The sequence below is a fragment of the Acanthaster planci genome, linkage group LG01, assembly GCF_054643075.1.
Source record: "Acanthaster planci isolate LZ-2023a linkage group LG01, COTS_SCS, whole genome shotgun sequence".
Taxonomy (NCBI): domain Eukaryota; kingdom Metazoa; phylum Echinodermata; class Asteroidea; order Valvatida; family Acanthasteridae; genus Acanthaster; species Acanthaster planci.
In genome coordinates this window covers 24,090,396-24,103,563 of record NC_141777.1, presented here as the reverse complement: position 1 = coordinate 24,103,563, position 13,168 = coordinate 24,090,396, and the positions used below count along the sequence as shown (strand labels likewise).

The following is a 13,168-nucleotide window of genomic DNA, read 5'->3' as shown; positions in this document are numbered from 1 at the left end:
ACTGATTGACCCCATATAATATGGGGCACCTTATCTCCCAAAACAACAATTTCTTGAATATATTCCATTTAAAGAAAATTAATGAAGAATGTTCAAGTTTGGGTTTTGGTGACCAAATTTCAAAACTAAATCACTGATAACCGATAAAAGAATAGGTATGATAGGATCAAAGGACTGGAGTCATCACGTACTGTACCCGTCATCCGCTGCGCTCCTCCCAAGGGGCGGACGATGAACCCCGCACTTCTGGGGGTTAGGTGTGCTTTTACTTTTCAAAAAATTACAAAAATGGTAATTTTAGGAGAGGCATGTTGTTCTGAAGAAGCCTTGCAGGTACTATCGAAAGAAATACGAAAAGTCGCTTCAAAAATTAGCTCAAGCATATCACGACACGGGAGGCTCTGAAAACTAAAAGTAACCTTGGTACGTACAGCCGGGTGCAACACAGACTATTTGTCAGATTGCACGCCATACGTGTAAGGCTCTATGGTTACCCACGGGAAATGCGCGGAAAATAAATAAACCACGATTTCATACGGAGGCTTTGGAGGGACGTTTTTTTCAAGTCCAGATCATCAACAGTTGCTTTCAGCCGAGCGGTGTCATAAAATCGTCATGATCGATGGGATTATTCTGAAGTGTTGATTTCATACTGGCAGGTCTTCGGTGACTTGCTTTTCGAGAGCATTGCAAAATTTCCGTCATAAATATGGACACTTCTGTTTGGATATTTTCTCACTTAATCATTTTCCCACGAATTCTATTCACCATCGATCTCCATTGGAGATCAATGTGATTCACGCAAAATCGTCAGAGGAATTGAGGGCGCTACTTCCACTTGAGTCCCAGGCCCAGTTGGAAGCCTTAAATCCAGTTCATGCTACAGGCGAATGTAACAGCGAAGCGAATTTGACGCCACGAAAGATGTACGGCAAAATTTCGCTGGAGTTGATATGTGCTCAACTTTTGAGAACGCAAACATTTGATCTGACGTCACAGCAATTTTGCGTTTGTGTTTGCTTTCGCGTCAAGTATGATCTCCTGAGCTCAGGCCAATTTCATAGAGCTGCTTAAGCGCAGAATTTGCTTAAGCACGAAAAAAAAACTTGTTTAATTTAACAAACAAAGGTTGCCAGCTCAAACTCTATGTGATTGTCATGCTAACCAAAAGACAGGTAAATACCACTCCAAAACATAAGAAGGCTGGTAGGCCTAACCTGAATTGTCAGGTAAGGTTTTTTCACGCTTTTAAAACAAATTTTTCGCTTAAGCAGCACTATATTCGAAATTGGCCCGAGCCTTCCATACGTACATGTATGGGGCAGTCCATAAAGTACGTAGCCGTACGTTGCACATCTACTGTAGTACGTCGCTTCCAAATTTTTAAATAACTTACCAAAGTAGTAACAGGTTTTTATATCGCTGTTTCTTTATTAAAAGCCCTATATAGAAAACGGCAGCTTAAAAAAAGATTTATTTAAAATTTATTTAAAATTTATTCTACGTGGAAACTGTAGTGGAGCCTCAGGAGGGTGGAAATAATAGGAAGAAATTAAAATAGTGTAGACAAGGCGACCAGCTGCATCCGAATCTGTTGTCCAGAGTTAGGTCTATGGCTTCGCTCCATTGGAAATACGTTGAGTCACCGACAAAATAGACTTAGCCGTGAGCCCCGGAAGCCTGTTTCGGACACGGCTTGCGATGCGGCTTAGTGTTTGCGTACTGTACGAAATGCCGTGGGACTCGTCGTTGTTATTGGGCGCGGGAGGGACAGGAATAGAAAAATCCTGATTGAAAGTAAATACTAAGATTTCCATTTTCCAATGTGATCTAAGTAGAATTATTACACACTGCTACAAATACTGTTCACTCTGAAACTTCCCCTCTGAGAATGCAAATTACAGAGCTTTTTGAGGGGGCCGGCCCCCCACTATATTTTCGGGGGAGGGGGGGAGGCGTCCATGTGTTGGGCGCTCGAAAAGTGAAAGACCGTTGCCCACAGGAGCAAAGGTTTCGATTGACTGCAGTCGCTGCATAGATTTTTTCCTCGTACAGCAGCAGATTCAGGATTATTTACTGGGCGGGGGTGTTATTTGGGGTTTCTACGTGCAGTTGTCGCCTTTAGTGAAGCCATTTAATCTCTTTATTTTGTCTTTAACCGTACACGCAAAATAAGACCCTTGAGGGGTTTTCATCCTTAGGCAACGAGTGGAGCCGGGGGTTGACCCCACCCCCCCCCTTATGTAGATGTAGAGAAGGCAAACTTGAGACATTAGGATAGACAATGAAGGTCATTCTGGACCCCTGATTTTCTAACCTCCTTTAGCAGATGAGTAACCGCCATGGTTCAAATGAGTGACACAACGCATCCCTCCCCTTTGCTCGTACACCCCGCCCCAACCCTCGGCTCAGTCGCAGACGAGACGTCCACTTCCTAAACTCCATGCTAATACCTAGCTGGTTCGCGGCAAAGAATAACACACACTAAAACCCCACAGCACGCTGTCGCTGGTAACACCATACGTACTTTGCGTGCTATACGATGGTGATGGTCCGAGCTAGCTAGCTGTGTCGAAGGACAGGCTCTTTCTTCTTCCGTATGAGAAGTTTGTTTCCATGACTCTAGGCTTCTCTGTTTCAAAACTGCTAATCGACTGCAAGTCTTTCCGTAAGTAACCAACGCTAGAAGATAATTCATCCCACAGAAATCACAGAAAACGGGAATACAGCAAGAAACGAGTCACATTGTACGAACGGGACCATTGTCGGATTGTGTTTGTGATCTCACGTACATGTACAGTACATGTACCCCGTACATGCCTACAGTCATATGACAGTATGTCGTGTGCTCATTTCTTGGTAAAGCCAAAGCTGAGCACATTAAAAATACCCATTCAATGTTCATGAGCAGCCTGCACGGTTGGCGCCACTGTTGTCCGGCTGCTTAAGATCTAAGTAAATTCGTTTATTTATAGTGTTTTTATGCTGTGTTACAATTTGTCTCATTTTTAGCCAATGTGAGACCAGTGCTGGGAAGGCTCTTAAATTTGTCAACTTTTTTTTCTGTTTTCTTTTTGAAGTAATCTTTCAGAGAAAAGTTTTTCATACATGTCATGCATTGTACATAAATAAGTTTGGATTCCATTGGATATGTCGGACTCTGCAAAGCAATAAAAAATTGATGTGAAGTCGGGATATTCTGACATTTTGGGGGATTTTTTGTACATGTATATTGTAGAGCAAACTGATTTTTTTGTACACAGAAATGAGTGGATTTTGACTGAAAAGTTCAAAATTCATATTTTCCCAAAACCTGTGTTCTTATTCGTGCCACATTTTTATGAATTAAGTGCTGGTTTCACTGGAATTTCAAAAATTTTGAAATTGGAAATTAAATAGAGGAGTTAAGAGTGTGCGGAAAAAGAAACTTCAAGCACAGTTTCCTTTCTCAAGAAAATGAGTTCCCAAATGAACAGCGCCCTCACTCGTTTATGCATGTTGTTACCGGTGCTAAATTCTTCAGATATGTCAACATGTCAAATGCATTTTATTGGAATAATTTTGCACCTGGAATATACATGTAGTTTAGGGAACCCCAGGGACAGCAATAAGCCAATTTCCCGCTCCGTCGCCATGTTGATTTTAGCACCCCCGAATGAGTATAGTGAACAAAGCTAGAGGGGAACAAATTGTCTACAGCAAAAACAATTGCGAGCATTCCATTTGCCAAACATTACGCAACATTGTTGCCATGAATTTGTTCCCCTCTGTTAAATCTTTTGAGCATGCGCACATGAAATCTGAAAAAGGCTTATTAAAATGCCTCAGCATCAACAGCACAAGTGCCGCAATTTTAAAAGCTGGTTAAAAAGTTTGCCAACAGACTTCCATGATTACCAGTCAGCAGTGCAACAGAATGCATTAACACAGGTGATAAATTTACGTTGTTACTGCATTTTTCGAAAATTTTTAGTCAGTGGTGTCTTGGTGGGGGCAAAGTGTCTTGTTTTCCAGGAACAATTGTCCATTTTTTTCATCTTTGAAAAATCCTCTCCTGACAGCAAGGTGCTTTTAAAGGCACAGTTTCCGACGTGGCACTTTCAATTCCAGGGGAGTAATTGGGCAACGTTTCCCCAGAGGCAAGTCCCCCCCCTCGTGCTACATGTATTTAGTGTCAATAAGCATCAACACACAAGCAGTGTCAGCAAAGTGTCAGGAACTTGAAAATAGCCTCTCAATATTTAAAAGAGGTTTTATCATATTTAAGACTATAACAACTGCCGCTGAGTAAGAAATTAGTGAATTTGCTTCCACGTTCTCACAGGAAAACGAAAAGTTTTTGTGATGCATGGCACTGCCATCTTTTTTTTCTCTGCTGTCCACATAAAACAAGATGCCAGCTGGTCAGGCTGCACGAGCAGGCCTGACTTTGTCGCTCAAATTTCCACACTCAAATATCATTCTAGATAAATGTGATACATTGAATATGATATTTAGGAGTATATATTTATTGTAAATACAAAATTTTTGCATAAATACTTGTATGCTTGAATAACTTGTTGACGCTAAATAGCATGACGCGTTTCCATGCTCTTTCCACTGGCTACACCACTGTCATGAATTTGCTTTTCGTCAAAATGTGCAAAATGCACGTGATTTTAAAAAGATACTAGGAACAGATGAGAGATTACATAACACATAACACATGTACCTTTCTTTGAATGCTTGCTGCAGTACATGTATGATGCCCCGTTCTTTCCTTTCAAGTACACATGTAGTCGACAGATTGAAAGGTTGAGCGATGAAATTCCATTACTTTTTCACTGTCTTAATACAAATAATCATTTTGCAGTCATCAAACAGCATAATTGGAAATAGATGCCAGAACTGAAGTTCCCCCAAAACTTCATATAAACGAGTTTGCACTTTCTCCAGTAATGAACAAGACAAGCATAATAAGAAGTGTCGGATTTATGGGTTTGTATGACTTAAAAACAAACAAAAAATGATCCCCTTTTCAGTTGGCTCCTTTTACCACAGATGGGAGTGGCCCAATGCTACAGGAACCTGTTTGAAAAAAGTCATAACATAAAGCAGAATTTGGTATGAAGAAAACAGTGCCGTGGAGAGAAAGAAACCCTGTCAATATGCAAGGCCTAATGTGAGGCTTGCACTTGAGGGACCAGTAACTCCATAATATCAAAATGAAACAAAGCAAAAGGTACGTGTGCGAATATTTTTCCCCATATAAAAAAAGGATACTGTTTAATTCAGGCTTGAAGTCTGTATACTACATGTATGAACTACAGTATTGGTATTTTTTCTCTGAAAAGAAAGTCACATCAATTTTGAAAGAGAATAAAAATACTCACTTAGAATAGAACATCTTTACATGCTCAAAGCTAATACAGTACTTGTTTGAGATTAGCAATTAACCTTATTTTGATATGATCGGAGTGTCCTCCAAAATCATGGAAGTTTATGTCAAGGTTCTTGTTTCTGAAAAACAGCATTTGCAGCCAAATACTTTTTTAGACTCTTTTGGGGCAAAACCACTGCGCAGTGCATGTATATTTCTCATCTCATCATATGTTCAGTCTTGTGTCTGTAATTCATCTTGTTTAAAGCGAGTCACTCGAGGGCGCTATTCATGTTTCATGTCACTTGACCATACCATTTGGCATGCGTGTTGGTTTTTCAGAATACATGTTTTCACACAATGTAACATTGGTCCATTCCGTGCGTCTAGTTATTTCACTAACACAACCTTCACAACTACACGTATAGCTAAATTTGTAATAATTCCCCATTCGGCAGAAGTGGAGACTGACAGCTGGAATTCTGCATAAATCGCTTAGTGAGCACCAACCTTCGATCTGAGACATCGTTTAGACCCTGTGTACATGAATCGGTATGCTGCAGGAGCATCCCGTAATTGCATGAATTGTCCAAAGTCCTCCACTGTTCCAGGAAACCATTGTACATGTATCAGTACATATGCATGTACACAGTACACATTGATATATGTTCCAGTCTCTGAGCTTTAAGTAGAAATAATAGCCAAAGATCCACAATCCTGTGTAATCTTGTAGTGGAATTTGAAAGGTCTGGGAGTATTTCTGTGCATCAAAATAAAATGAAGAACTTATTGTATAAAATTGTAGATATCATCCATTGCCTCTTGAGACTTTTCATTGCATATGGCCAATTTACTGTCAGAATTATGGTCTTGGTGTTGGAAAGCACCATAGAGCAAAGAACATAAACACCCAGATACGTTTACAGGTAAAGCAGAAAATAAACACACACATGTGCTTATAAGTGCTCTCATATACTGGTACTAGTATAGTTCACAATGAAAGTTAATTTTTGAAAATGTTACAAATTAATGAGAAAATTACATGTACCGGTAAAGTGACCCATGAGTAAGAATTGCACAAAAGCTTTAGTACTTTCCCCAGCAGAGAGCTGACTAAAACTTGAGTTGTTTCCTCATTAAATTTAATTCATTAGTTTGTATCATCGCATTCCACATGATACCTGTCTTCTCTGTCGGTAGATACATGTATGTATGCATGCATGTACATGTAACTGTGCGTTTCCTTTTTAAACGCTACAAGGGAAAAATTCATCCTGCATTTCAAAGAGGGAAGGATTCCCCAGAGAACTGAAAAAGAATAAAAATTTTGTCAAAGGTTTAGGTCCTTGTATGGTAATTTGTGACCTTAACTTTGAGAGGCAGTTGGTCAGGAATTCCCCAGATCTGCAGTATGTAAAATCTGTTCCAAGATGCCAGTGTCCAAATGGATAAAAGAACATGTACATGTATGTATACAGTGTACAGTATTTCGAAACAGATACAGTGATGTACACTGTACGAACAGACACTGACAATATAGCGATAACCATACACAATTATACCTACATCACACAGCCAAATTTACATACATTTTATGTGCAATATACAGGACTTCTGTGAGTTTAGTTTTGCAGTCACAATTCTTCGTCTTTGTTTGTACATGTGAGTAAGCGTTACATTAAAGGAAGTTAATATTCCCTTGTACCTACTTATCTGTACATGTACATGTAGTTCCAAAACCGCCAGTTATTTATTATATTTTGCTTAGGTTCACAGTCATGGTTGAGCTCTGAACATGTTCTGCACATTATGTATGGGTGACGTACATGTATGGGTGTGTGTGTGTCAGGCAAGGACATACCCTAATTTGTAAACTAGACCAAGGTTCCACAACCCTTCATAAAGGTCATGCACTCTCCCAATACACAGATATCTTTGTAAGTCTGTGACTCATTCCAAAGCCGCACACTGTGTCTGCTTTCCAAGTGATCTGTTCGGTTTGCTGTAATCAGTCCTGACATGAGTATCAATTTGAGTTATCAGAACGGTTTGAAACCCCTTGCACCCAGTAGCTCCTCTTCTGCAGTCCCCAAAAATCCAAAAGTGCAGGAGATTTTTGGGGGGCTCACAAAGTTTAAATGTCTGGATGTCCAGTATAAGTTGTTGGATTTAAAGTGAAGCAAGAATATGCTTCTGTACTGTGCAGGTTTGCACAACCGGGATAATTGAAAGGGGAGGGGGATTTCTTGCAGGGGAAAGAGGATATGAATAAGCCCTCCACAGACGTGCATGTATATTTGTGTACTGGCAGCACACAGAAAACTGTGATGAACCTGGTACATTTTCTTGAAATACCATCGCCAGCGTTTGTGGTTCCCAAGAGAATAACTTGTCTGATATTTTTGGGTGATAATCACCACAGCAAAGATGCACCTGAATGTTTTTCAGCCGTTGATCAGATTTTGTGCAAACAGGATCCCTGTCATTACATGCTAATTAAATATTTCCTTCTTTGGAATTTTTTTTCCTTCTCTCCCCCTCTCTCCTCCCCCCCTTCCCTTCCTCCCCCACAGGCTGACAGACCAGCAGGCTACGATCGGCAACCATGAGTTGTCCTGCCACGACCAGCAAAGCCCGCAGCCACACGCCCACCACCAACCAGGACCTGGCGGGGCTGTTTGAGTGCCCGGTCTGCTTCGACTATGTCCTGCCGCCCATCCTGCAGTGTCAGAGCGGCCATCTTGTCTGCTCCAGCTGCAGGCCCAAACTGAATTGTTGCCCGACATGCCGAGGACCTCTTGGTGAGTAGACGAGATTTGATGAGGACAGTGTTCAAGTGTCAGGCATGTCAAAGATTTCATTACAGTTTCTGTCATTTTTTAAATTAAGTCTTAACTGAGTTTGAAAGAAAACTTGGGCAGGCATGCCTAATTTTTGTCACCTGTTTTTGTACACTGTATGCATGTACATAATCACGATTAAAATTGCAAATTTACCTTTTCCTTTGTAGTGTGTTTTGTATCAAAGTCATATCATATATGCATACCATTTGAATATGCTGTTGTGAACACTCTATTCTCAGTGGAAAATTGTGATAGGGCATTGCACTAACTGTGGTTTTGGAACAGTTGTCTATCTCAGAGGTACACTAAGCAAAAAACACCAGTACCCAGTTGAAAAATTCAAAATCTAGGCAAAGAAATAGTGATAGTTGGTACAGGTTTTTCTGCTACAGCATGTGTGCCCTTTTGTTAGTCATCAGGTTGTTGACAGAGGTCCATGATAAACATGTAGGCCTTATGGCATAACGTCATGTCCACTTGGCTATTGTAAGAAATGTTCATGCCGTGTTACATGTACAAGCCTGTTGGCCCTGTACATGTACAGGGTCTCTGAAAGGGAAGTGTGTGAATTAGAGAGATTAATCACAAATAAACTCTTGATAAAAATAGAAAATTAATACAGGCACAAGTCATTAACCCTAACTCCCTAGGGTGTTTGCAAAATCATATTAAAATTGGAGGATTTAGGACTGTTAGGGTTAATAGTAGTCATGTCACATGATGTACCAGTACGTGTTGTTTGTTTTTTTCTGTCCAGTTATTCAGAAGCAGTTGGCAGCTTTCAGGTGAACATTTTATCACATAGTAGGATTGAGGGGTAATGATTTTTAAAGCATAACGTATTATAGCTGTTAGAAAGGGTTGGTTCTTCAGGACCTGTAGGCGAAGTGCACATGTGGATGTTTTCTGACTCTTGGCAAATGTCTTCCAGCCCATCTGGATAGCTTTTGCTCTGAAAGATTCAACCAGCACCTCTCATTAGACTGCACTGGTAAATTCTGTCCGCCACTAAGATCAGTAGAAAACCCAACCAAAAGTAACACACTGCAGGTCGTGGTTACTGTCTAGAATAAATGACAGTTACAATCACCTTGTGGCAGATACTCCTATCTCATAATACAAAGCTGAAATTTCCGTAGATGAGAGTTCAATTACATTTACATTGTACATGTTATAGCGACCGGTAAAAGAAAATTGTAGCATCCATGGAAATCCAGTGAATAAACCTTTTGCATATGTTTTGCGTGGACATCAGTCGTTTAAGGGATATAGAGAAAATGGGGCTCGACTGTCCTTAATCTGCTGGTATGTATATCAAATATGGCAACACCCGAGTGCATTTTGATAAATTCAGGTTGCAATTGATCAGTCCCATCAAGATCCTTTAAAAAACTACCAGGAGATTTTGAGGGATTTTGTAGGGTTGGGGAAGGCAGAGCCGAAAGGGAGAGTACAAAGAATGCACAGTACACAAATCACGTCCAATGATTCCAGCACAGGGTAAGATTTTGGAGTATTCAGGTAGGGAAGGGAGTCAGGGTTCAATCAGCATATCAAAGGTACGAGATCCCATCTTGTATCCCGGCTTCCACAGGCAGCATACGTAACCTAGCCATGGAGAAAGTGGCACAGACAGTCATGTTCCCCTGCAAGTATTCGTCCTCGGGCTGCATGGCCACCATGTCATACACGGAGAAGCCCGACCACGAGGAGACATGCGAGTTCCGGCCTTACTCCTGCCCGTGCCCAGGTGCCTCCTGCAAGTGGCAAGGGTCGTTGGAGCGGGTCATGCCCCACCTCAACCACGCTCACAAGAGCATCACTACACTACAAGGTAAGTGCGAGTTGATCATAGGGACCATTAGCAGTGGAAGCATACAGGATAAGTACGCAGCTCAGAAAAACTGGGAGGTTATAGTGCTGTATTGTTCAGTCATTTCAAAAACCTACATGTACAGAGGAACACCGCTATAATGAACATGCTGGGGTCCATGCTAACTGTTGGGTACAGAGGTCTTCGGTATAGTGAGATTTACTGCCGAACGTTTCGTTGCCAAGTTGAATAGCGCCCTCTCTTGTCTAACTGCATCCTCATCTAAGTGCATCCTCTAAATGCAATGCAACGGCGGTGCGCATGCAGTTTTCTTCCTCACCCGATCATGCGAAATCGCAAACCCAGTGTCCATTCAATACTGTTGGCAGATTAACCGTGGGGAATGACAAGTGGCAACTGCATAATGTTCGGTAGGGTTTTGTGCACAAAATATTAGGAGCCAAGGACAATGTTCGGTACAGCCGAATGTTCGGTATAGTGGTGTTCGGTATAGCGGCGTTCCACTGTGTACACGAGTGCATTGATGTGACATGCACTTCACTTAAAGTGTGTGGGATAAAGTATTCATTCAGAATTAAAATACGACCACCCAGTTTTTCTGAGCCACATACGTATCCCATACAGAACCATTTCTAATGGGTCCTAGTGTCACTGTATTCAATCCTTTCATTCTCATGCTTAAAATAAAGAAATTATTTTCTTATATATATATGTACAATTTTTCAAGGTTGCCTGCCCATTTCAGAAGAACCTAAAAGTTTAACCATAGGTCATCTCTTCTTGCTCAGTTTAGAAATATCTGTTTGTCCATCATTTGATGTGGGATTAAGCATGGGTGGAGTCAACATGCAGTGGTGTAAATGTTTTGGGACTTTGGACTGTGCCTTGGCAAAATGCCTATTTGAGAACCAAAATGTTTCTAGTTGTCTCTGAAAGAGTGTCTTGGGTTTGTTTTCAGAAACCCCCCCCCAAAAGTACAAAGTTTACTATTAAACATTTATATGCACATGTGTCGATGTAGAACCTTACATGTAGGCCTGTGTAAAAAAAACATTTATCGAAATAAATGAGCCTGTACTCTATATAAAAGTGACAAAATAGCTTTCCCTAAGTATTTGCAAAGACAACCAGTTAAAACCATATAACCAACTATAACAAAATGTTGCATTCACAATTCTGACCAACAGCAATGCTGAGTTTTTCATTCATTCTTGAAGTGCAATCTAACTGACATCTGTTCAAAACTGACTTGTGGAATATATTATCTTTATTTTACCAGGGATACCCATTCACATTTCTGTGGTCTTCCATGGGGCCCTGGGGAATTAAAATAGATAATAAAAACTAAAGTTAAAGCTTATAACAAAGTTAGTAAAATAATTAAAATTACAAAACGAATGTAATAAGATAAAATAAATAAAAAACATAAAACATACATAAAATATACCCAATTATAGAATGGCAACACAAGCAAGGACACAAAACACGTAACAGTAAATAATCTAACTGTATATGTTAAAATATATCTAGAGAAAACACGGTTATAAAGTACATAGAAGAATCCAAAAAAGATATACCAAACTAGTAAAAATAATATGTGATAAAACCACTTCGTGGTTGGACAGAAAACAGTACAACATGATACCGATAAAATTATAAAATTAGAGTGTGTGAGTGTGGGAACTAGAATGACGTCAAGAGATAAAAAATTAAATCTCAGAAGCTAAAAGATTTGTTTTCAAAAGTGTTTTAAAATATGAAAGCGATGGCGCCGAACGAATTTCAGTACTCAGTGTGTTCCATATCCAGGTACAATTAATGATTGGACTTTGTTTGTAGCACTCCGTTTTATATTTTGGAATAATTAAGTTATTGGCTCCTCTTGTACCATACTGATGTACGTCTGATGCCTTTATTACGTTGCTGGATAAGTACGTCGGAGCTAAATCATGGGTACACTTGTACATAAAAACAGCCTTTAGATAGTAAAAACGATCGTGTAGTGGCAGCCATCCTAGTTCCTTAAAAAGTTCACGAGATGGAATATCAAAACCCTGAGACAAGATTAGACGGGCGGCATACTTTTGTAATTTGATTAATTTATCATTGTGCATTTGATACTTATCCGACCATATTTGTGAACAATAGTCGAAGTGGGGTAAAATGAAAGCATTATACATTGTTTTTAGCACAGCAGATGTAACGTATGGTTTAGCACGTCTCAAAATAGCAAGTTTCTTCTGCACCATATTGATAACATAATTTACATGATCAGTCCATTTTAACTCTTCATCGATTATTACTCCAAGGCATTTCGTACTCTTGACACGTTTAATTACACTCTGATTAACAGCCACTGCCACTTCACTCGTATTCTTCAGCCTAGCTTTTGCCCCTATGATCATGAAATTTGTTTTATTAAAGTTAAGTACCAGTCTATTAGTCTCCAGCCATCTGCTTATTTGGTCTATTGCAATACATAATTTATCAGCAACCTCATTTGCAGTTTTTCCACAGACAGTAACAGTGGTGTCATCGGCAAACATGTCCACTGTACCATCAGTCACTGCAGACGGCATGGAATTCACATATAGAGAGAATAATAGCGGACCTAGAATTGAGCCCTGTGGCACACCGCTGACAACCTTTAATCGATCTGAGAAGACCTTTTTAAAACACACTCTTTGAGTCCGGTTTGACAAATAGCTAGAAAACCAATTCAGTGTACGACTTTTGCAACCAAGACTTTTCAATTTAAAAAGAAGAATGTTATGATCGATTGTATCAAATGCCTTCCTAAGATCAATAAAAGCCACTCCGTTAAGTTGGCCATTTTCAATATTACAGCTCCACTGGTTGACCAATTTAGCTAGAATGGTTGTTGTTGAGTGTAACGGTCGAAAGCCGGATTGATTAGTGTGCAAAAGCTCATTGTCAGTAATATAAGCATATAGTTGATCGTAGACAGATTTTTCCAAAATTTTGCTGATAATTGGAAGGATAGAAATTGGTCGGTAATTGCCTACGTCAGCTTTATCACCGGTTTTGTATACCGGGATGACCTTTGCACTCTTCATAATCTGAGGTACCGAACCGCATTGTAAAGACCGGTTCACCAGTTTAGTTAGTGAC

The 13,168-nt window shown here is 40.0% G+C and overlaps 1 protein-coding gene across 3 annotated transcripts in view; it reads left to right on the top strand.

Moving 5' to 3' along the window:
- Window positions 1-13,168, top strand: part of LOC147800575 (E3 ubiquitin-protein ligase SIAH1-like) — a 97,163-nt gene that overhangs the window by 74,290 nt on the left and 9,705 nt on the right. Inside the window, exons 1-3 of one of the 3 annotated variants that reach the window (XM_087138188.1) lie at window positions 2,550-2,668; window positions 7,933-8,160; window positions 9,797-10,036. In XM_087138188.1, the coding sequence (XP_086994314.1) occupies window positions 7,965-8,160; window positions 9,797-10,036 (436 nt within the window). In that variant the 5' untranslated portion in view covers window positions 2,550-2,668; window positions 7,933-7,964. Of the gene's footprint in view, window positions 1-2,549; window positions 2,669-5,134; window positions 5,222-7,932; window positions 8,161-9,796; window positions 10,037-13,168 lie in introns of those variants that run through there. The other 2 variants (XM_087138196.1, XM_087138191.1) reach the window with 2 other exon arrangements.